Raw genomic sequence first — 26,126 nt, forward strand, 5'->3', positions numbered from 1 at the left:
CGGGGAAACCCGGACGGATGGCAGCCCTAGCTGGGATCAGCTTTGAAATTCGGTAAAATATGACTTCAATGAATAAAACTTTGTTACCCCGCATCATATCCAGAGCTTCTGTTGTGACGTAATGTGAATGTGACACATGTCTGTACAGGAATGTGTTCGCAAGTTATGAATGGATGTTCGAAAGATATTTAAATAAGTATAAGGAAACAATGTGTGTAATCATTTGATCAATTTCATTGAGTATTTGTAAGAATAATGTAGTTACATAAACCTTTACAAGATTTGCAATTTGCGCCACTTTTTCAATTTCCCATTTTTAACGGCGTTTATTGTTAACTAGCTTTTCCTCACGTTTCCTACCATGTCCCGAGGGAACTACTGGCAGTCCTAACGTCAGGCTAAAATTCTATTTGTGTTATTTTTTTTAATCGACTCATTAGTTTTGGCGTGAAATCGTGACGGACACACAGAGTACTTTCGCGTACAATAATTTATTTTATTTTATTTTATTTATTTTAAGAAGGCTTACAGACTAATAACATAATATGTAACAAAAATATATTTTCCAGTTGCTAATAACAAGCCTCCACAGATATATAATTAATATTATAAACTTATTACAACCCAAATTCATGATTAAATTCAAACCGAATTATCGTGATTACGGTTACACGTTCATCAAGATAAGCTTTACCACAAAACTAAAGCGATTTACCAAAAATATTCAAACCACAAAGTACAGAAAACTGTATTGTTCTAACTCAACGCATTAACTTGACAGGCTGTCATCTTGTTATTTATATTGACGCCACAATAACGGTTTTCCTTGATATCAACTCGTTTTACGCCGTGAAGAGGGTTTGAAGGAGACAGGCCGTCGCTAAAACTTCTAAACGTGGATATAAGAAGGTAACACGACGGATATAACGTCATGTTGTTTTAATATACTTCTTGTGTATTCCTATCATGAGGAAGTTCGTTTACTTTTTTTTTGTTATTTAACTGACTTCAAAAAAGAGGAGATTCTCAGTTTGACCTGCATGTATGTCTGTATGTTTGTGCGCGATTATCTCAGGTTCAGCTGAACCGATTTTGATACGGTTTTCAGCATAGTATTTTTCATACTTATGAGATGGATGTGAATAGTAGTTACAAAATGGGTTTTATTTTTTGTAAAAAGCTTTTTGTTAGTGGTAGGTATAACGTATAAGTAATTTTACCTATAAATAATATGTAGTGTGATTAATGTGGTCGTAATATGGAGCACATACCAAACCTATGTCAAAAAATGATATAGATACATAGTTAATAGTAATCCAAAGGAAATAAATAAATAAAATAACCAAATAGGTAAATCTGCCAATAGCGTTCGAATTATCTTCATAGTATTTTTATCTTCTAGTCGCGCGACTGTCATCCGCTAAATTATAGTATCGACTTTGATACCAAAATGGAGTCGTATTATTAGGCATCTATATTCAGAAATATTCAGTATCAGTCGGAGTTCCGAATTTCATTTCCTTTAATGACAATAAGTTGGATTTATAACTTGGGAAAATAGGTTCAATGTTATATAATAAAATCTAGTTATTGTTAGGTACTTAGAACATTGATTTGAATAGTTTTACAGTTAATCAAAATAACGTTTTCACGACCATGAAACATTAAAATATAATTTATCACCATGAATGATTCAATAGCATATCCAATTTATTATGAATTTAAGAAAATTATATAACTCGTTTTATGTAATACAATGTTACTTTAGGCAAGTTAACATACTCGCTCAATCATCATCATCATCATCTCAGCCATAGGACGTCCACTGCTGAACATAAGCCTCCCCCTATGGCTAAGGGGGAGGCCTCGCTCAATAAGCCACTAATTTCCAAATAATTAGGTACAATTTGTGGCTCACGTGAACAATGTTACTGAATAATACAGTTTTCATGCAATATTTTTTATAGAAATAGGTAAAACCTAATAGGAACGCCAGATAAAGGATACGAAAAACAACGTAGGTATCTACGTACAAAAAAAGATAAGAAAATTCCTTTTTTAAAAAGAAGGCCGGATTTTTCACACCTGAAATGTTTATACCTAAAAAAGTTAACGAACCTATACCCCAAAGGATTCCTTTATCTACTTATATACCTAGATGCTTATCTATAATCATATGACACCATACGTTCGTACCTACTGCTATGACTTTAAGTACCTAAGTACTTCAATTACAGAACTCCATTAAAAGATAATCATTCTTTTTGTTTGGGAAACAGGCCCTTCTTAAATTGTACCGTTTACCATCAAAACGCATATTGATTGGTTCCCTATAATATGTAAATTGCGATCACAACAGCAATTGGTTGACACAGGAACAATTTTTTAGGCAATTATTTGGCAAAATAATGTTTATAAATAAAGTGAGCTAATGTTCCCATAGTCGGGCTGTTGGCAACAAGCCAGACGAGTCCCATATGGGAAGGAGGTTTTATTCCTAAACCCTTCACTTTTGTTTCGACTTCAGTTTCATAAACTCGGCTCTCGTAAATATACGACGGTGAAAGAAAAACGTTACCACTTATGGACTTGAGTGTCTGGTTGTCTGGAGATGTGAGAGATCATGTTTTATAATCTAGTCAATTATAGTCGATAGATAGATAGAATCTATGGCATGGGCATGTAATAAGGAGGGATGATACGCATGCAACAAAGTGTGTGCTAAGTTTGAATGTAAATGGATGGAGAGGAAGAGGAAGACCTAAGAAAAGATAGATGGATTGCCTGAAAGATGACATAAATAGGAAGGTGAGTGTCAGTATGATGAGTGACAGGGGAAAATGGAAGAGGATGGCATATTGCGCCGACCCCAAATAAAATTGGGAACAGGGCAGGAGGAAGAAGAAGATAGATAGAATCTAATAAGTATTTATAACACAGGTCAACAGCATTTTTGGTGCAAAGGTGAAATATACAATTTCTTGTAGGATATTAGATACGTAATCGAAGTCCAGAACATAGAGTTGCACTAGCACGTAGGGATTTAGAGATATACCCCTCCTAAAGTACCAAAAACGCGATTTTAACGATATTTGACGATTTTTTTGAAGTACAGCAAAATAGTTTTTTTTGTTTCTATCTATAGCATTATATAGTACCACTCTTCCCGATTGAAATTCATTTTTATTTCCAACGTTAAGAGTTTAAATTTTCATGAAATATGTATACAGCTACGATAGTTCGATCTTCCCTATATTTCATTTGGCCTGTTAGTATGAAAAAACTCCACTTTAGTTATAAAATGGTATATATCGGGAAATAAAACTCGCAAAAATATAAATTAAAATGGGGTTAATGCGGGGAAAGTAGTACTATATGATGCTTTAGTTAGAAATTCCTATAAAATTCTGCTGTCCCCAAAAAATGACATCAAATTTCATAAAAAAACGCGTTTTTGGTACTTTAGGAGGGGTATATCTCTAAATCCCTGCGTGCTAGTGCAACTTTATGTTCTGGACTTCGATTACGTATCTAATATCCTACAAGAAATTGTATATTTCACCTTTGCACCAAAAAAAAAATTATAATTTGTTGACCAGTGTAATCTATCAGTTATATAAAGCTGAGTAAAATCTTAATAGTATTATGTCAGCTCGACCTATACTCATTGACTATGATTCTTAACTTATTTATCCACCTAAGTATAGTTTCAAGAAATAAAATCATGAGTCTAAATTCTTCACATTGCATATGACCTGCATGTCAGACATAACAGCTGATTTCAAGTTAGAAATAAAAGGAAGAAAGGAAGATGAAAACTACTATCGAATATTTTCAATAACGACGAAACGAATCCCAACTTTTGTGTACAATAAAGAATTTATTGTTTGAAATCAGTACTTCAAAGTTCAAGTTTCTATTTGCCGATATTTGAACGAGAACAAACAAAAGGAGGTAGGAACAGATAGTATCAGTTCCGGCATAGTTTATAGAATATTATTAGCGTGTGTGTATTTATCTGTAATGATAGTAGCAACAATAGCGTCATATTTATAATAGTCTACATAAAGTATTATTATAAACTAACCTACACACTACATTTCCCTCAATCGCGTGATAGCCACTTGCGTTGTTTGCCTTGCCTCATCAATAAAGGCCTGAATACATGTATAGGCTACGTCATTTACATAACTCATTATAAAGCAGCGTTCCGTCTGAATTCCTGATGCGAAGCACTAAATCCCGTTCAAGCCTAGCTTGAAATCGATCCCCACCTCAATAATTAAACCTCCGTGAACAATCAAATTGTCAAACAATAAACCGAGGCTCAGAGAACCTTGAGACTAAGGCATAAACAAATAATACCATCCTTTCAAACTTTGCATAAGACCTCGACTCCTTCTTTAATTTTAAACTTTATTATACTCTATTTATAAGACTAAAAGAAGTCTCAAGTTAAAAATAATTTAGGCCTACTTTTTCGCTCAATAGGATGACCGTCAAAAAACTGTTTGTGATTGTATGAATCCTCAGAATATGACACGAAAAGAATAGTTGTGCACATATTTGCGATAAGTACTTGCATATAGTAAGCAACTACATGCTAAACTTAATATAATCCAAAACAATAACTCATTCAATGAACTAGGCACTCTAAATAAAACTGTACCATAAACTCCCTTCCATTTGCATATACACATATATTTCCATTTAATTAAAAGCCGACAACAGTATATTTTATTTTAATATTCAACACTTTTTACAGGCATGCATACTAATTAATTGGGTGCTTTAATTTCCCGTACCTGCGTTATCAAGCCCCTTCAGTGTGTGTGAAAGTTTGTTAATTAGGTAATGGGTCAGGAAGCACTAAACATTTTTCCTCGACTATACCCGCACTTCAACACATAGGCATATTATATAAGCTATAGGCTTTGGTATTGGATATAACGGCTGTAGGAAAAACTGGCGCAACTCGTACTACGGCGTGGCGTTGATATAGTTTGCTCGCTACGAAAGCGTAGCAGCTTGCTACGCCCACTCATTGACAAGATTACACTCAATTGAGACGGCATCAGCAGATAAAAATAACATGTGATAAAATTATTTAGTGCTGTCTTCAGTCAGTTTATATATCCTTTAGTTATTTTAGAAGATAAACGACGCAATTCTGTTGATTAGTTAATACCTACAGCTCGTCATACATACTCGAAAGTTTCATTGTATTTCATTCTTCATACTATTTTTTCAAAACATACATAAGCTCACGAGGATATCATAACAACATATTCCTTATTTCGAGAAGTCTCTTAATTGGGAATTCTCACCTAATCCCACACAGAGAATTCCCGTAGCAACACGACAGAAACCCACTTAAGGCATTACAATAAATCTCTATAGAGGCATAATACGTGCGTAGTTGCTAGTTTTCCCACCAAATAGTAGAAATAAAGCGTTAAATCACCGAAGTCGTTAGCAGGACCAGCGTGTAAATGCTTTTTACTCTCACTAATAGTATTTTAATAGCCATAAAAGTAAATAAAAATAATCATTTAATGTGACGTTGGACGGAACACGGCGGCGACAGTAATTATAAAATTCGGGAGCTCTATTACGAGTGATGAGAGTTATTCGTGGTAATTTGTTCGAATGGATCAAATTGTTTGGACCTTGGCGTTTTGTTGTATAACTTTTATTGCTGGGTGAATGTAGGTATAATTTTTATATAGGCTATAACTGTCGGGAGTGATGTCTACGTTCACAGACGTTTTAATGCAGAACATGAGATGTTACGGCAGAAAAATGAGCGGATATATTCTAAATAGACGTGTTTCAGTTACTAGGACAGAGGATCGTGTTTTACTGATCTCGTTATGGTTTTATACATGTACTGTTTGGCTATATGGAAGCTTATCATATAATTTAGTGAACTTATCAAGACCTGTATCTGACGAGTATTTATACATATAAAAGTTTAAAAAAAAAACCTACTGAACCATACCTTTATATATTTTTAATATGACGCTGCACAGTCTCGATAAACATTATCAATTGATTAATAGTTCGTTTTAACATCGAATTGACTGCGAATATTTTATACCCCTTATACTGGTCATATAATATGTATGAACATTTCCACGTTATTGCAGTTGTTATTATCGCAATTTAATAGTATAGCGCAACATGCAATGTTATCAATGTGGGACATTCAACGATCATTATATCCTTTCTAAAATCAATGCAAAAAAAATGCATTTGAATTTGTTACACTTTAGAAGTTAAACAACAGTACGGTGAAAGCTTGAAGCTTGAGTTTGGACATAGAAAAGTTTTTATATGCATATGGGTACCTGGAGTCAGTAGTTCCCTCAGGATGCGGGTTACACCGCAAAGAATACCTAACTAGTGCATTATAAAGCTTCCTACAATAGATAGGATTTCCATGATCCTGAAATAATGCGAACATTGAGAATACAAATTCATTTTGTTTTATTTGAACTACATTCAGCTAATGGAGTGATTCAACTCGCTAGAGTAAAACCATGTCTGTAATGAGTAAAACAACCTTATATCCCGTGATACAGTAGACCCAATAAAAATTGAATTGTCTTGTTCTCTGGAGGGCCGGCTGCATAATAAATTAACAATTAATTGATTAAACCTATAATGGGACGCCGGCTCATCTACTTTCAATATAATGGAACAAACATGGCCAATGCATCGAATTCATTTAAGTAATTTTTATTCAAGCGTTTTCATTTATGTACTGCAGTCACTTAGAAAATTAATACATCATAATGGATCAAACTAAATGTAAACATGAAAAAGTGCTCCTTTTTTCAGCACCCTGATGTTAATCTGAATAAATAACGATAGCTTTATCGTCATAAAAACCGTTCTAATAACCATTAAGTCAGATTGAGGAAAAAATATGTGACCTTTTATAGAGTAACCAAACATGACATTAGTGGTACACATTTAGTATAGGTACTGGTATCGATCGCTCTGTGTATGTAGATGAAATCTAGTCTAGTGGCCCTAGTGACATACATAATAAATTATTCAACAATCTGTATCGAAATATGAAGCGTTGAACTGTAGCTGTTTCAGCGCTGTAAATATATTTCGTTTGCATGGAATACGTCGATGTATTCATAAATATTTTAGCGGCTTTCGCTAGTTTTAGAGTATTCGGTAGCTTTACAGATTATGGTAATAAATTGCCGTCCCTCCACGAGCCATATGGCGACACGACGGTGATTAACGAAACTTAGATGATTATAACAGTTGGTAATTATGTCATCATAGTTTGTTGTTTAGGATACTAAAGCGGGTCTAATTACGGGTAAGTTCTAAGCAATATATAATTTTTTAAGAGTTGAAATAGGTATCTGATCAGTATTTGCTACAATTTATGTGTAACTATTTTATTTATTTTCACTGTATTAATCAAAAAATTTGCAGGTTTATAATATCTGTTTGACGAGTGTCCATTTAGAGATTATATTTGGAACTGCGTAAAAATGAATGTTCAATTTGTAAATTATTCATAAAATAGCTTAAAAAATTGAAATAGACAAAAATCCTATGCCAGTTATTCCACTGTCAATTTTTTTTAATAGGATTACGAGAACTGCCAGTTGCAATATTCCAGTAAAATAGTTTTGAATGTTTTGCTTTTTTGAATTAATATATTCTCACAAACGTTGAATGCTTTCAAATGCATCACTCTAATTGCAAAAAAGTCAATACGCATAACGGTATATTTATGGAAAACATTACATTTTCAATCAACTAGGGACAAAGAGGTCGATGATTAAAATAGGTTTTAAACAAATGGTGCTATTATGAATTACCGACTAATATTTAACTTAACTGTAATTTTAACACTGGCCATCAATCAATATATTGCTATTCCAATTTCAAACTTGATAGTCGAATTAAAAGAACCCAATTCTGGGTCGACCGTTCGTGAACATCATCTCCTCCAAACTGTATTCTATTTATAAATAGTGTGTGCAATAAAGGATAATACTAATAGTAACTCACCGGGTTCCGTCAACGGGTTGCCAGACAGCGTCAAGTGGGGCGTGCGCTGGTGGCGGAGTCTCTCCTTCTTCATTACTCCCTGGATTCGTCCGACCGTCCCATCCCTGGCAACAAAAACAAAAGAAGGATGAATAAAAATGAAACTTACGACTGCTCTCAATAATCTAACCACTAGCTTCTGCTCGCGGCTTTGCCCGCGTGTTGTGTTAATAAAAAGCCTAAGTGTTAATCCAGGGTATCGCCTATCTACATCAAATTTCAACCAAATCAGTCTTGCCGTTTTTGCATGAAAAAATAACAAATACATCCATATATTCTCACAAACTTTCACATTTATAATATTAGTAGGACTAGTAGGAAGTAGAATATTAGTAGGAATTAGTAGGATGTATCATACATATTTGACATTAGCCCCGTAAAAGTAATGTCAAATTCCTATGTCCAGCAAGCAAAACCACAGCAAGATAGAATATTGGGAATGGTTACACTTCCAGGGTCATTCAACAACTCAATAAATATTCATTCGACAACCATAGTGATTAAACGAACTTATCTACACGGGAAGCTCATTGGCCTGTGCAAACCATTCTAAATTGCAATTCACATTAAAATGCGTTACGTTGATAAGTGCAGCAATGTTATTGTAATCTAAGGTTATTTGTAATTTCCGAAACATGTTTTATAGCAATTACTGCGAAGTTGATGTAAAAACTCAATTATAATTATTTTACAGTAACCACTGTGAACTGAAAAAACTGGGGTTTTCCTTGGTTAGATTACTTAGATTTAAATCAATATCGTCATCGTTTAAAAATACTGAATGGTTTTTCCCTCCAATATGTGCCAGCAAAAGACACAGAATAATTTCCGCCAGGATTACCACTTTGGGATTCTACCGAAACCTCCTGTTGAAAGTTTCGCAGAGAAAAGTATAAAGTACATAAATTAACGTTCGAGAGCACGAACAACAAAAAGCATTTGTTTTAAACTTCCTTCGTGCCCACATGCTTATACATATACCTAGTTGTATCAGGTACAGTTCGCCCATATATTCCGTTAGCTGCATCATAAATATTCGAACTACAAAGGCAGTTCAGAAGATCCTGACGTAGAACTCGAAGAAGACACTACCATTAGCCCACTAGTCGTAAAACCTTAGAAATACACGTCTATACTTTAAGCTTGTACACAGCCTCTGTTCTCAAATTGTTCTGTAATCTCGTTGAATTAAGCAGAGCACAATAAGCTTAAGGTATTTACATAATGCTAATTATTGTATAGTTCTGTGATATCATTAAGTAGGTATCAGCTACTGGGATTAAAACTGTTTTTATAAAGTTGTATATAAGTAGGTATGTAATATTGTTTCTTACTTATAAACATAAAAGATGAGTCAAATATGAAAACTTCAATAATAAAGGGCACTAATAGTACCATAACCTGTGCATAGCTTATACCTCGTTGAAATTCACAATGAATAGTGTATATTGATCTCTAAGCCTGTCTCTTGTACCATTTCTATATAGACTTAAAATGTCGAAAATGTTGTTTAAAAAAACATTGTTTTATTGCATATTAAAAAACGAAACGTGAACTGATTTGCATGCAACAGCGAGAATGATAAAGTTAAAGCGTTCACATGAATCGTAAGGATTAAATCTTGCGGTACGGGATACATTTTTCATTGCAATTTATGTTGTTTGTTAAGCCTTATTAACATTATTTATACAAACGCTTGGAACACCTAAATACAATGTTAACAAAAAGGGTAAGTCAACATACAGAACGATATTGTGGAAAAAAAACCCATATGAAAACATGGGAAACTGTCACCGTTAAAGGATTTTATGCGAACAATCTGAAACATCAATAGAATGTTTGCTACATATTGATGATACACAAAGTCACTGACTGATGGCTCTAATAAGCCGGCAATTTAATATTCGATATCGAATATTCATAACATTACGTGAGTGACACATAAAACCTCTATGATCAAAACTAATCGAGCTTCTTCGTAATAACGCCGATATTTTGTAAAGCACTTTATAGCTATACTATGTAGGTACCTACAGTTACAACATTATCAAAGGTAATCGCGGGTGAATGACTGTGTGGGCAAATTACTGTCCCCACGTCGTCCCCTACATGTTCACTAATAATTATGATACGAGCTACATAGCGTAATTAACTAATCAATATATCGGCTTGTAGTGAAACGAATGTGAGCATTTCTAACTGAAAGTAATGTTTATGGGGCAAAGAGATTTCACTAATTGAACGTTTAATTTGGATTTAAAGATGTACGTTAATGCATTTTGATTGACTTTACCTTCTTCATTTATATTTACAAAATGCTAAACAGATGATGCCTACCGGGGCTGCGGGATTGTGCAAAAGAGCTGCCGCGGCCCTGGTGCGTAAACGACTTAAGAAGGAACGTGATGGTTACTAAGAGTCTGACACTCCCACACACTGCACCCACAGCGAGAGGTGTCATTTCTTGATTTCCCATATAAAAAAATTATGACAATGTTATTCGAGAAAGCATCATGGAAACTCTTACAACCTATAATTTTTCCACTTCAAGAACGAAAAGCATAATAACTAAAAAACTTAAAACTATTGTATTTGAGCCTTCCATAACCGTGTGTGAAGTTTAATGGCGCAGCACACAAACACAATTTACCCCATATTTACAAACTGCGACCGCGCTATAATATGCAAATGGAGTATTGCTTATGCATGTTGTATGCCTAACTACTCTTGTAAATTATTAATCAATTGCACTTAATTGATGTCCTTCAGGCTGAATAAATGTTATTACTATAGCCCTTTTTTTGACCGAAAATAAAATATTGAAGTTGTAAATAAAATAATGTAGGTTCGTTCCAATGCTCTTTTTTACCATAGCTTGAACGAGAACGTACATAACAATTTTGTATTTTATTTTACTGCAGCAAACATAAATACCTATGTACAATTAAGGTATCAGATTCTGTACCAATTTAACGTTTCTCTAGAGCAAAGCACACTTATCATAATAAGCCATAATCCTACTAAGTTTGAATACTAACATTTCTGTAAACACCAACTAAATAAAGCTACATACATGAATATCTTTATCCGGTTATCGCATTGCACACACGCGAGCACTAGCCAGCGTCCGAGCATTCTACGTAATAAAAACCGTACTGTAGTTTCATCCCTTTTGATAGAAAGGTTGGGCGCCAAGAATTTTTATTCGTCCCTGAAGCTTATTGGGCATGACGTGGGCATCCCAACGGTTCTTTCACCCTACTTACCAGCCCAGCTTACGTATGATATCCAAATTTTATGTTATGCCTAACCCTACTCGCGATTTTCGTTCATAAACATTTCAATTTTAAGTCTTCGTGGCTTAGAAGGAACAATATAGGTGCTTGAATTAAGTAGATGGTTATGATAAGTCCTATAAAAAATATAAACGAAAAAACTCACAGGTTCATGAAAATATAAGTAGATTTCAACCAACCACACGTCCTCTACCACATTTTAAAAGGTTTGAGAACCAGTTGTAAAATAAATAACAATTAATACCCAATTACTGTACCCTCATTTTCAAATGCAAAACTAAAGCGCATTCGATAAACCAAACGCTAACTAGACCACAATTTCTAATTTTAAGCTATGACTCACGTTTTTCATAAAATATGTAAACTAACCTCACAAAGGAAATGTAAACAGGCAATAAAATAATTAAAAAACCCTTTTTAAAGTTAAATACCAGATAAGCATAGGCATGCCAACGAAAGCATGCACATATTGGACACTGCATTTTGTATCACGTGGAATGCAGTATTACTTTGCAATAAAAATATATCAAAGAACATAAATCTCACCATATGATCGTGTTTTTCATCTGCACATTTTGAAATATTTTTTTAATACCGGCGGATCCATTATTTTTTTTAAATACAGAAGAAAAATTATATTGAGTTCTAAAATCTTGTTTACTTTAATATCAGCCCCGTCGCATGATTTATTCTTAAACAACAAACCTTAACAAATGTCATTGGTCATGCCTCTAGTTTGATTTCATATTGAAGTAATAAAAACAACGCCTATGTAGATTTTTATCAAAGGACATGGTTATGGTCAATTCAATGAAATTTATTCATAGGTAACCGAAGAAACCTGCATACCAAAGGTGTAAAAAATATGACAACAAACAAGAGTTTCAAAGACTCATTACAAAAAAAAACATCATAAGTATAACATTTCTTCGATTTTGTACTTATGAAGCATTTTTTTTTCTATTAAATATCTCTATTTTTTATTTAGTAATTTTCTATTACATTCCAATTACATAAAAACATATTATGGCCACCAAGCTATAAAAAATTAAAATAAATGTGCAATTTTAATATTCAAACTTCGATCAAGACATTGTATTTGAACACTAATCACAAAGCGAGCGGGTCATTGACCGGAGCATTTCAAAACAATCACATTTTCACAGATATGTGCTAATGGAAACTCACGTGCTAGACCTACGTAAATATAAACGAAATACAAAATCATGACATCAGTTCATTCATTGCTTTGTATAGTCATCATACATTTTTATTTAATAAAATATTCATCAGCTACTATGTACCAAATGCATGTATAATTAAAATGCAATTCAAACATAAACAATTAACTTTTGCAATAACGATAAGGTCATATAGGCACCTGTTTCATTAATAAAAGCGTAAACATTTCGTACAAGAGAAAGAATTAGTTCCACTGCTTGTCAGCGTATGATAATAACACTTCTTTCACCTGAGGTCATTCTAGGTGCCCGTTCTATTAATTAACGGCATAAATATTTGTACAACTGGAAGAATTAGTCACGTCTGGCAGTCATTGCATAGTAAACAACAAATATCATCAAAGAGTAGGTAATTATCCTTTGAAGAGTACCTATCTTTTACTTTTAACGAAACGCGAACGCCTTCGCCCACCCAATATTAAATGGTTCCACGTCCCTGCTTAACAAGTTAAAACATTTGTGTGCATACAAAGAAGTTCATCTATAAAATTGTGAAACTAAATAACCCTTACTTGTAAACTAGTACTGTTCTAAAACTTCACTTCTGCAGCGTCATTGACATACATTCATCTCCGCGTAAAAGCGTCTCAGCCATTTAAACCGGCTCCGAAATAGACTGCACTACTGTTCTGAAAAGTTTTTATTCGTGTGTTAATTCTCTATTCTGTTTTCGTCAAAGGGTTTCATATAAAAGGGTGCCAGCCTGGTCTTCGTTATGAAAGCTATGAATATGAAACTCTCTATTTATGCCGCTATTTTAAATTAAAATAGTAAGGTAGGTACCTGGTTTCGCAAATACAAATAATAGTTTGCGTTGTGTTTGCAAATGCGATGTTTGTATAGGTAAATTGAACACCTGTATCATTATATTTTTGTATGTTGTGTCGGAAAACAATTATGTTATTTATTTACCTATAGCGTTCATTTTAAGTTATATCAGACACCTCCTTCATGGCAATTAACGTAGGTTAAACCTACTTTTATTGATGTTAAATGTTACTGCAGATGTAGGTGCATAAAAATATAAGTAAGAATCAGGTGTTACTAAAAAAATATTTTCACATAAATCATTCTTTGTACGTATAACCAAAATTCGTTAAATTGGCCTTTTGGGTTCCCATTTGTATGATAAATACAATCCTTTTGGACTCAACTTTTTTATTATGGCGACATATTTTACCCGGAAGAATTTCATTAGCGGCCCTGCAAGATGTTGCTGAGGCCCAGATGAAAGATGCTGGCAGCTTTGTTATCACTTTTTATATTAAGTATGCAAGTAACACCATTATACGAATTCTCTCAGAAAAATGGCCGTCTCAAAAGATGAACGATTTATTAATATCAAAGGACTTTTTAAACCCTTGTCAAGGGAAATTGATAAATCTAGTTAACAAAGCGACGGGACGGACAAGATCGTTAAAGGATCGAGCTTGTCTATAGATACGTGTCTATGGTCAACTTACTTTTTTCAGATTATGTAAATCTGAATGTTTTGGTGAAATTGAAAATTTCTTCATATTTTCGCTCTAATGCCATTCTTCTTTTAAGGTAAGTTAAAGGTTTTAAAAGTACTTATGGTTTTTACCTTTTTTCCCAATTTCTAGAAAAACAAATTGTTTCAAATGTAGCCGCCAAATACGTTTGAGCACTCACAGATCGTCTCAACAACCGAAGCCACTTTAAACTTTTGAACAATCAGCTAGACGTAGTTACTTCGGTAGTTAGCTAAACAAAAGTTTTCTCTTCAATCGCCACTACCTTGAAGCTGGGTCTTTGCTCACTCTATCTTTTCTCCCTCGAGTAACGTGACACCTCTTGCCCACCTTAACGTCATTAGCAAAGTTGGATGTAGAAGTCTGTTGTTTATTCAGTAACCAACATAAAGTTCCATAGGTTAGAGCAGGACAAACGACACTTTTATTTACTTCGCCTTACATTCGGTTGCATGCGATCCCTCAGAGAATTTACCTCTCAAGGTATGGCTGAAAATTATTCATGCTCTTCCCCTACATTACGTACTTGTCTCACGGGGATAACTTAAGTTCTAAAAAAGATGCCGCAAAGCAATTTTTGCTGGAAGCGAAGCAGTCTATGCAATAAACAATTTCTTGGAAACTAGGCTGGAAACTAGAGAGTGCCGGCAAATAATACATAGGAAAAATAAATTAGTTCCGAAGCTCGTTACCTCAGCCCGATGAACCCGCTAGAACAAGTTAGGTAGGACATATTTAAAATTGATTGCACTCAAGATTGTTGTTTTACGAGCGAGCTTAGTGCGCCTTACCTTACTAATAAAATTAATGAACGAGGAAGCTCCCGACCGCCACGCGGATGGAAACTCGAGCTCTAGGAATTTCATCAAGGGAAATATACTTTATTTTTGGACAAGATTTTTTTTAGTTTCGTATACACATAGTAAATTATTAAGGAATATTTGATCAAATGCTAGTCCTACCTCAATGATAGTTTTTCTTTAGGTATCTAGATTTACTTTTCAGAGAAAAACTATCTTTTAGAATACTCATTAGATTTAGGAACTTTACTTCTAACAGGCGGTAATTAAAACCAAATGGGTATATCAGTACATAAAACTAATGATGTAACTAGTGCCTATTCCCATTTAGTGAGCCGTAAGGATGGCAATTACGAAATGATACCCATGCCAGTAACTCAACCGCCTCATTCCGTCTTACGACCCTCTCGGGAGAGGATGGGGTCACCTGGTTGACCGACACCCGAGTCTTTCGGTCAACCACATTTAAAGACTGTTTCTATCGATTTTTCCAATTCACTGACTTAATAATAGTGAGTAGATTAGAGACGGATTGACAAAAGCATGATAAGTATACAGCCTTCAGATAATGTTTAACCCAAATCATCGCGTTTATTATACCAACTCCCACATTTGAAAAGCCGAAAATATAATCAAGAATAATGATACATTTGAACGCTTTAAAAACATTTTAAAGGTTTCATTCGTGTTTTTATCTCTTATTATGATAAGATTTAATATTGTAACTTTTCCCTTTATAGCCCAGTTGATTTTATGTAAACTTTACGACTTTGAAGTCACTCTTATTGTTTTTTGGTGGAGCCCAAACATTTAACTAAAGTTGGATAGTAAAGAAAACTTTTAGTTTGTTTCAATCAAGAACCGTTTCAACTGTTTATTCAGTCTCGAAAAGTTTGTGTAGAGTGGATGCAGAAGGCAGGCGGAGGAACAACCGCGAAAATGTAATAACTGAACTTGTTACGAAAATTATATTAGTAGCTTCTGCCTTCGATTATACTGTCATGACTTTATCGCGCAGTGGACTAACAAATGTTCATAACTAGCTGTTCCCCGCGGCTTCACCCCCGTCCCGGGTTCTGTAGCCGGATGGTGACAAAACTATCCTATGTCCTTCTCCCGGGTCTAAGTATCTCCCCTCTAATTTGCAGTTAAAACGGTTCAGCCATTCTTGAGTTATAAAATGTGTAACTGACAAGACTTTATTTTATATGTTTAAATAGACACATAATACAGATTGCTATGAAGAATATTTCTCTACCTTTATATACATCTAACTGGGCATAGGTGGCCGAAGTCTCCAGCTAAGTCCAGTCACTCGAACTGTTTGTCTAGCAGTCCGGCTTTTAGATAAGAACTACTGAACCAATTAAGGTACACCGGTAGTCTAGAGCTCGAGAAAGAACATGCATACTTTTTATAAGGGTCTAGGAAGCAATTCGTTCGGGACACAGGTGTTTCCACGGAAACCAGCTGGTGAGAAATAATGCAAAAACAAAAGAGCATCGAATACGATTACAGCAATAAAAATAATCATTCAATTTACTTGTGTCAGTGGTTTCGTGCATGCCTGAACGCGTATATGCTATTAAAATATACACCGTTGTTGATATAGCTAAGCAACATTATCGTAAAAAGTGGTTCCATGTTTTATTGAGTATTAGGTTTGTTTTTAATCTCATAAAACACTAGAATCCAAGACGTATATTCTTGTACATTTTATAACGATGAAAAGGATCAACATTAATTAATTTGAGAGCTAGGAGTGCATTTGAAGCAAGAGTTAGGTACATAGTTAGTGGAACTTTTAGGATACCTATAAATTACATGAAGTTTGATGCTACCGGACCAGATTAATGGAGACTTTCGTATGCAGTTCATAATAATTTTGCTGAAACTTATTAAATAAATAAGACTAAATATATATGTCATAGTAATCTTGTATTATACAATTAGTAAATAAATAGTTAATGATATGAACAGTTCCTGAAGTGATTTAATGCAAAACCACTCAACTGGCACACTTTTCTTTCGAATCTCATTCCCTCATTTGAATATTTCCGACCAATTTCTATGGGAATCCGAAAAACTCCGTGAGTAGGTACCTAGTTTCGGTTTGCCACAAAAACGAAACCGAATATGGAACGCATTTCGTGCTAGTTTCATGTTTTAGTTCCCGAGCAAAAACACGAAAAAACCTAACTACGAATAAAGTTCGTGGAAATGGATATTTAAGTCTCACGAACTAATTTTTTTTGTTATTTTATAAAATTGTGCATTTGCAAGCGTACATAATATAAGTTGGTGGTACATGATATGATAGGAAATGAAGTTGGTCGCATATAACTAATTAAGGGATGCAGTGTGATGTTATCGTTCAGATTGTCCTTATTTACTAAAGAAATAATTGTAATGCAATGTTTGAATCGACAAATAGAATTTATACTTATTCATTTTAGATTGTTGCTTATAGCTAGCTACTTATACACTTTTTTTAACTGTGGGTGGAGCGTGAGGTAGTGTCAGACACTTAATGACTAAAATCTACCACGGTCCTTCAGGAGCGCTTAATGAATCAGGTTACACTTTCGATAAGTCCCGCAGCCCAAAGGCTTCCTTAATTAAATCATTGTTTTCCATAAGCATTTTACTTTTGCTATGCTGTCCCACTGCTGGGCAAAGGTAAATAATGATTATAAAAACCTACTGATATTCATTTTAGAGATAAACTCACAAAATTTCCAATGATACAGTTAACAAGCATTTTCCTTCTACAGAATATTGTAAGCATTAAAAAACGGAAAACGGAAACTGTTAATTTAAATTGTGATAACAATACAACATCTAGGTACTAACAAGCTACTTAATTGCCACAAACGTATGTACGTAATTAGATGTTTTTTTTGTTATCACAGGCTATGAATCTACAGACTGAAGCATTATCTATTAATTAAAAATATTTTTTATAGTTTTACCAATACATCTTCTGATTAATGGGCATTACCAACCGACAAGAAAATCTAAATAATCAATTTGAAAATCACTTGTACATTAGGTATCACTAAGTATCTCATCTCATATTTTAATAAGTACCTTCGTGCACTGGGAAACACGAACTTATTCGAATGTTATGTAAGTCAATAGATTAGATAGACTAACTACCTTGATAGAAAATCTCGAACACATGAAGTACAGTCAGCACCAAAAGTCGATGAACAGAATCAACATGACAAAACACCTGTTCACAATAAAATGCCATAAGTTATAGTCGCAACTAGGAAACAAAATAGACTGTACACCAGAAACTTACAAAAGTCGTTAAACACGAGTATTTCAAAAGTATCTGTGCACTAGTATTCCTAAAGTCGCTGTACACCATCAATCCAAATGTCGCTGAACATCATTATATCAAAAGTCACTAAACAGCACTAAATACAAAATTAGGTTAACAAAGTATATTTTTAATGTTACCGTGTGTTAATGTACTTTTGACGCTTATGTTGTTCAGCTACTTTTGGGACAGTACTTGCTTGACCTTAATAATGTATGTTAACACGTTAGTATCTATTTCAATAATTTTAATAATTATTTTGGAAATACTCTTTTGCAAAAAAAGCGGGCACCTATGAAAAATCTTAGTTTTAAGGACTTTACGTGTATTTCAAAGGGTTTTAATGATTGTAGTATGTTTCTAGCATCAAAAGGGTTAGCCAAGCATGCGTGAGAGTGTATTCTAAATTTGAATTCTGTACAATTGCTAAGAAATTGGTTAAATCTTGTTTTGGACTAATTGCTGGCAGAAAGTTCGTCGGTGTTTTGAAAAGTTTTTGAAGTGATTTTCAGAAAACTGATAATGCAGTCTTAATTAATGTACCTTTTTGTTAGATAAAACATTTTTGAAAAACTATGCGTATTTGATAAAATTTTCACCTGGTCTAAATGGGCTATACTGATGATATGGCAATGTTAAGAGTTTCGGTATTTTAGTGTAAAGCGTTCTTCTGTTTAGATATTAGGTATACCGTGAAGGGCGGGCGTTTTGGGGGCTGTCTTTTGTAGATTTGACGTTCAAAAAGTGCTGTTTTTCAGCCTACTTTGAATAAATGACTTTTGATTTTTTTTATTTTGACGTGTTTTAAAATATCGCTTTTTCATAATTAAACACGTTAGAGGAGTATCAGTACATTGGGCTGCGACAAATTTAAAGTAAGCAGTGCCGATCACAACTCGTCTCCTTTCGGACTTTAACATTTTTAAAAACCTTGAAATTCTACAAAATACAGAAAATAGCGCATAGACTGTGAGCATGAGGTATTAAGGTCTACGAGACCTTTCACCTTATCACTGATTTTCAAACAACCTCGTCTCTTGGTAAACTCCGTAGACCTCCGAAGATCTATGAGTCTAAGCGTTCAAATATCATGTTTTCGTCAAGCTGACATTTTATTAAATAAACTTGCCTGCACCGAGATTTCCTAGCATCTACAGCACTTTCCTGCTTAAATCATAACAATAATTGGGTATCTGATCGTTGCTTAGGAAACATACCTTTAGTCAATACTTTTGAATTCTTGACTCCCTTTCAGCGAAATCATCGTTTAGTAACCTATGGAGTTATAGAGAGCTTCAACGCGGCAATAATTAGACTTTTTAGATAGCTTAAACCCTCCTCATCATTTTTCATGTGATTAATTTTAACAGCTATCACAATATTTTGTATTTTTTAATGTCCGATAGGAGACGAGTTGCGATCGGCACTGCTTACTTTAAATTGGTTTTGTCGCAGCCCAATGTAGCCCAAAAAGCGATATTTTAAAATACGTGGGTACAATATTTAAACAGTAGTATTTACAATAAAATACCGAAACTCTTAACATTGCCATCAATCATCAGTATAGCCCATTTAGACCAGGTGAACATTTTATCAAATACGCATAGTTTTTCAAAAATGTTTTGATCTAACAAAAAGGTACATTAATTAAGACTGCATTATCAGTTTTCTGAAAATCACTTCAAAAACTTTTCAAAACACCGACGAACTTTCTGCCAGCAATTAGTCCAAAACAAGATTTAACCAATTTCTTAGCAATTGTACAGAATTCAAATTTAGAATACACTCTCACGCATGCTTGGCTAACCCTTTTGATGCTAGAAACATACTACAATCATTAAAACCCTTTGAAATACACGTAAAGTCCTTAAAACTAAGATTTTTCATAGGTGCCCGCTTTTTTTGCAAAAGAGTATTTCCAAAATAATTATTAAAATTATTGAAATAGATACTAACGTGTTAACATACATTATTAAGGTCAAGCAAGTACTGTCCCAAAAGTAGCTGAACAACATAAGCGTCAAAAGTACATTAACACACGGTAACATTAAAAATATACTTTGTTAACCTAATTTTGTATTTAGTGCTGTTTAGTGACTTTTGATATAATGATGTTCAGCGACATTTGGATTGATGGTGTACAGCGACTTTAGGAATACTAGTGCACAGATACTTTTGAAATACTCGTGTTTAACGACTTTTGTAAGTTTCTGGTGTACAGTCTATTTTGTTTCCTAGTTGCGACTATAACTTATGGCATTTTATTGTGAACAGGTGTTTTGTCATGTTGATTCTGTTCATCGACTTTTGGTGCTGACTGTACATGGGTACAGCAACTGTAGACAATAATTATCCTTATTCTTGTATTTGAAAAGTTGCTACTGAAACAATGTTAGATGCCGATGGACTAATATTGTCTTCTTAGTCAAACAGTGGGTATTCCATTGAGTACCTACATTTCATATTTTTGACACTAAAAGTGAACTTTTATCGCGAGCATTCGCGTTACATGTAACGTAAGCCCGTGATGTAGCATTTTCGATTCAGTTTTAAGCATAATGTTGTATTTCAATACTCGCTTCTGCTCCCTGACTAAAGTGATGCTCAAAAAGTATAGGTACATAACAAGTTCCCCTCACTGATGCAATTCACAAAGCAACGTTACATTACAGGTGAATGCACAGTGAGGGAGTATCTTTCCGGTCAATAGTCAAGTCCCATCATAAAGAATGCGAAAGCAGTAAGGGCCGCCAGTACAAATATCATTATACAAACACTTTGAACCGTACCGAAAAACCCAAAAATTCACGTTTCTGTAGATTCCTGTACTATTATCGACAAATACGATTGTTTGCTTTCCTAGCGTTGCATATTTACAACAATCGATAAGTGTAGCACCGCCTTTATAGGAACAAATATTTGGTACCTATGCTTTGTTTCACGGCGTTCAAGTTTGTTTCTCGTATTCTGGAACGATATTCAACGTGGATTTTGAATTGAAAGTCTTATCGATCGGGTTGAAATGCACGGTTTTATGGCGAGGTTTTTGGTCGGTTATTTCCCTAAAAACAGTACCACACGGTGACACATACATACGTAGAATCGTGACACAGATAAACCTTAATACCCTATTCTGAAAGACACAATATCAATATGAATTTTCTCACCCCTTTAATTCAGATCAAGTACAACCCAGAAACAATTTGTGGATTTGATAAAAGTGTCGAAGTACAAAATTTTTAATGCTTTTTGCTAAAATAATCTAAACATCAATCCGAAATTATCGGAACCATGCTATCATGTTGATCATAATTGTTGTCTCTGGTCACCCTATAGGGTTCTAACCAACAAAAAGTGCATAACAAAAGCTCAGCAGGCGCTTGTTATCTGACCCTACCCCACGAAGTAAAGTGGAACATAAATCCACTGAACTCACCGACCTACACCATATTGTTCCCAGTAAGTAATAGGCCAACTAATTACTGTCATCCATGTTACATTAACAAGTTAATTAGTTTACCTTAGTTTTGTTTACATAAAGCTCTCGTAATATGAAACCTGTCCAATGATGAGAGCAAAAATATTGAGCGATACGGTGATACACGCGTGTTTATCTAATCTTACCCCAATTTTGTGGATAGGTGAATAAATATGCTCTTCGTGTATGATAGGAAATCCTTTCCCTTTCGCATCAACGCCTCGAATTACTGTAATGTGGAATCAACCTTCGGAATGCTAAAAATATTAGCTGTGTATTTACAAAAACCGAATTTTGACTTAATTAAATGATAAAAGTATCTAAGTACTACATAAAAACAGTAGGTACATATAAGAAAGACTATGAAATATATTTATTATAGAAACTTTCTAATCGATTAAGATCAATTTTGAACACAAAGGACTGCTTTCTATTCGCTTTTAAGTCGTTTAGTAAAATATTATAATCTTATTAGAATTCAATGAGGCAAAGTTATTCTATGTAAAAAAGTTTTATCTAAGCGGATTTCAGCTGAACGATTAAAATCGTGAACGCTTATACCCCCTCTTAATTTAGTTTCTTAATATTTTATTGATCTAAAATCAATTTATGTAAATACACACCTAACTCTTTGAATCCATGTTGAGTCTGGTCATTAAGTATAACTACATTTCTAAGACGTCAACTTATTGCGCTTTACAATTTTTTTACATAAAACATCTATCAAAATAATCTAGATACAGACTGATTTTATTTTCAGTATGTGCTTGAGTCTAGATCAAGACTCAATATTTACTGAAAAAAAAAAGCAACCATTACGGTACTGGTAGGTATTGGTACGGCGATAATATCTTTTAAACTTCAAACAATTTCAGTTCACCAATTAACAAAACAATTATTTAATTGTAATTTCCAGAGTAAACACAATGATAAAGTTGACTTCGTTGAACAACTGTGCCGCCACCGAAGAGATATCAATTTCAACGCTGTGTAACTGATATTGCAACCGCTTGCAATATTCATTTAATGCAGAGCTGGTTGCCTTGCACTCTGAACTGGGTAGCAATAATATAAAGGGTTTTATTATTTACTGTTTATCAGTGGCGTAGCGTGGGTATCTGCCGCCCGGGGCAGTTGTCGACTTTGCCGCCCCTTCCCGTGTATTTTTTTTTAACAAGTGTTACTGGCCGTTTGTTATTTTTAACCGACTTCAAAAAAAGGTTTTTTTTGTATTGACGTTAAAAATCATCAAATGCCCCCTCCCGTTGTTGGTTAGCAGCGGTGAGGGAGCGTCAGACTCTTACTGATTAAAAACCGTCGTGTTCTGTCGAAAGCGTTTTATGTTTTATGGTAACTCTTTCGAACAACCCGCAGCCCCGGCAGAAGGGGGAAGTTCTCAAGTAGACTTTTCTTTTATATCTTTGTTACTTGATTTCTGGAAGGTTGTAAAATTCCAAACACGCGAGCGAAGCGAGCGGGAAATTTTTATCGGAATTTTAAACCAAAAATTACGTAAAATGTAGCCCAAACGTACTTAACTTTTTGTTTGTTGACAGAGGTAGAAATTAGGGCATACCATTTTTGAATACGCGAGCGAAGCGAGCGCGAAATTTTTATCGGACTTATAACAAAAATTACGTAAAATTTAGCCCAAACATACCTAACGTTTTGTTTGTTGACAAATGCAAAAATAAGGGCCATAATATAGTTTCTGAATACGCGAGCGAAACGAGCGCGAAATTTTTATGAGACTTAAACCAAATATAACGAAAAGTGTAGCCCAAACGTACTTAACTTTTTGTTTGATGTCAAATGCAAAATCAAGCGCATACAGCTTCTAAATACGCGAGCGAAGCGAGCGCGAAATTTTAATTATTTTTATTTAAGACTCAAAACCAAAATTACGTAAAATGTAGTGTCACGTGTGTTTTAAGTACCAAATTTTAACAATAATTAATTTTAAGTTTAAAAAGTTTCAACTTGTTTAATGTTTTTTTTATTGTTAGACAGTTTTATGTAGCGGCGCAGATACTAGTTGCGAACAATTTTTTTTTAATTGGGTAAATTTTGCCGCCCCCTAAAAGCTGCCGCCCGGGGAATGTGCCCCCCTTGCCCCCCCCCACGCTACGCCACTGCTGTTTATCATTTTTTGGGTGTAGGTTAAATAATTTAAATTATGAAATACGAATAATTTCGAGGACACGTCACTTTGAGTTCAATGAAAATAACTAACCTGAACAGTAACAAAAAGTAATTTTCATAATGTCAGCTATGTATGTAAATACAGTAACTACTGAAAGTGACCCTTAACTGGGCTTAGCCCTAAACTCAATCATAATGTCAAACAATAGGCAACAGTAGATCATTGATTACAAAATCAATTTCTAACACAAAAGAGATACCTCAAACCAAAATGCTAACATATTTCACAATTTCAAATTCCTATGGGTAGAACGGTCGGAATCTGCCTCGAATACCGTAAGTGATTGTAACTTGTATGTAAATACACAACGCAATTTATCAGGCCCAAATTACATTTGCCGTTACGTCGAAATTGGAGCGTACCGGACGCGGACATTGAAAATTCGATCAACGTAGGAAATTCACTTAGCGTCCTCCCTACGCACTATACACCCTAACTGGTCTGAGCCTGGCAACAGGTGCTCAACAAACTAACATATAATACGAGCCAATTATCTATACAACTTCCCATACAAGCATGAAAGGAATAATGACAAAATGAAAGGGGAACTCGGACATACAATTGCGAGCTGATTATACTTATTGTTCGACAATAGGACATGTTCTTAATACATGGTCATCATCCAATCGAAACCTCATAACATGATTAAGGCATCATACTGTTCAAGGCAATATGATTATCTCAAATGTACTGTCAGACCTACTTATTCATTTATACGATTCCGCTAAAATGCTTTTATTCCCTAGAGACACAGCAAAGATCCTTAATCTAATGGAAGTCAGTCGCAAATACTTAATGCTTAATGTAGTCTCTTGTAGCAGCAATTTGATAATAAACGATGCTCTCTGAAAGCGTTTATTGTCTTAATCTTAATATTGTCATTAAATTATTCATCGGGGTGTCGCTAATGGCAAACTTCGGACTTACCATTCGGGGTAAAAGGACACGAACTTGAGACATCGTAAAGTTTAAGATAAGTAAAATTACATAATTTATCCATTGATTGTCATTTAATGAACCATTATTTGTTTCCGAAAATGTTATGATTCCTGTCTGTGACTGCGGTGTCGGTATTAAAAAAGTTTTATTTCCTCGTTTTAATCTTCTTCTTTATAAATTTTAATAATACGATTGAGGGAGGCCAATAGAATGATATGATGACTATGATGATGATGATGACGGTGAGGACAATTTCTAAGAAAACTTCGAAAGAATTTTCTGAAACAGAATCTCAACATGGAAACCAATGGAGAGGTAAGTAAACGAAGATACTATTATCGCAGTGCCTACACTAAAAACATTAATTTAAACCATCTTAATGTATTCCACTTACTAATGAGTACAGATAGAAGTAGCTAAACTTTTGTTTCGCACGCTGTTGTTTCAACGAAACTAACGCGAAACTTGAATGGAAAAAGCTTTTTGTAAAAAAAACAAGGCTGGAAACACATTAACCTCAGTAATCTGGAGCAGTTTTGTAAAAAAGCTACGTGTTACGTGTCTAGTAACTTTCTAGCTTTAATGCAACATTAAGAAGTTTTTATTTAGAAAATATATGTTTTACGAATCCCTACATAATGCATAGGACTTCTTAAAAAATATACTTTCATAGTCTATGTAGTCCAACCCGCATTGAGCAAGCGTGGTGATTAATGCTCAATCCTCCTCCGTGTGAGCCCAGCAGTGGGACAATAAAAAAAAGGCTGTAACAGTAACAGTCTATGAGTATAGTAAGTAGGTACCTAAGTTCTTGCAGATACGACATTGAAAACTAAATCCGTAATACTAACTGAACATTATACTTTACGTATTTTTGACTATTTAGCTATTTTGACTGTGTGAACGTAATTACCTACAGATTATCTTATTTATTAGAAGACTCAAAGGGACAAAAAATATGTCACTAACTTCCTGAGAGCGGATTGCTCAACTCAGTCCAAGATGTAATTAGCCTTTGTCACAGATGAAGTAGTTTTAACACTCTTATTTGCCAATTCATTCTATTAGATCGTTCGTATTGCAGATATCAATTATTATTTCTCTTTTATTTTATTCTCTAATTTAATTATCTGTGGGATTTTTTGCGTATGTAAAATAACCACTCGGATTACGCAGCGCCCAAATAGTATGATTAGAATAAAAATATTACAAAATGTGAATTGTTATCTGGTTCTAATCAGTTTTAATGATTCTTCTATT

General features: G+C 34.3%; 1 protein-coding gene across 1 annotated transcript in view; it reads right to left on the reverse strand.

Moving 5' to 3' along the window:
- Positions 1-26,126, reverse strand: part of LOC110375728 (uncharacterized) — a 71,630-nt gene that overhangs the window by 43,605 nt on the left and 1,899 nt on the right. The window contains exon 2 of the mRNA XM_021333978.3: positions 8,050-8,153. Within this exon, the coding sequence (XP_021189653.1) occupies positions 8,050-8,153 (104 nt within the window). The remainder of the gene's footprint in view (positions 1-8,049; positions 8,154-26,126) is intronic.

This window comes from Helicoverpa armigera, chromosome 2 (assembly GCF_030705265.1).
Source record: "Helicoverpa armigera isolate CAAS_96S chromosome 2, ASM3070526v1, whole genome shotgun sequence".
Lineage (NCBI taxonomy): Eukaryota > Metazoa > Arthropoda > Insecta > Lepidoptera > Noctuidae > Helicoverpa > Helicoverpa armigera.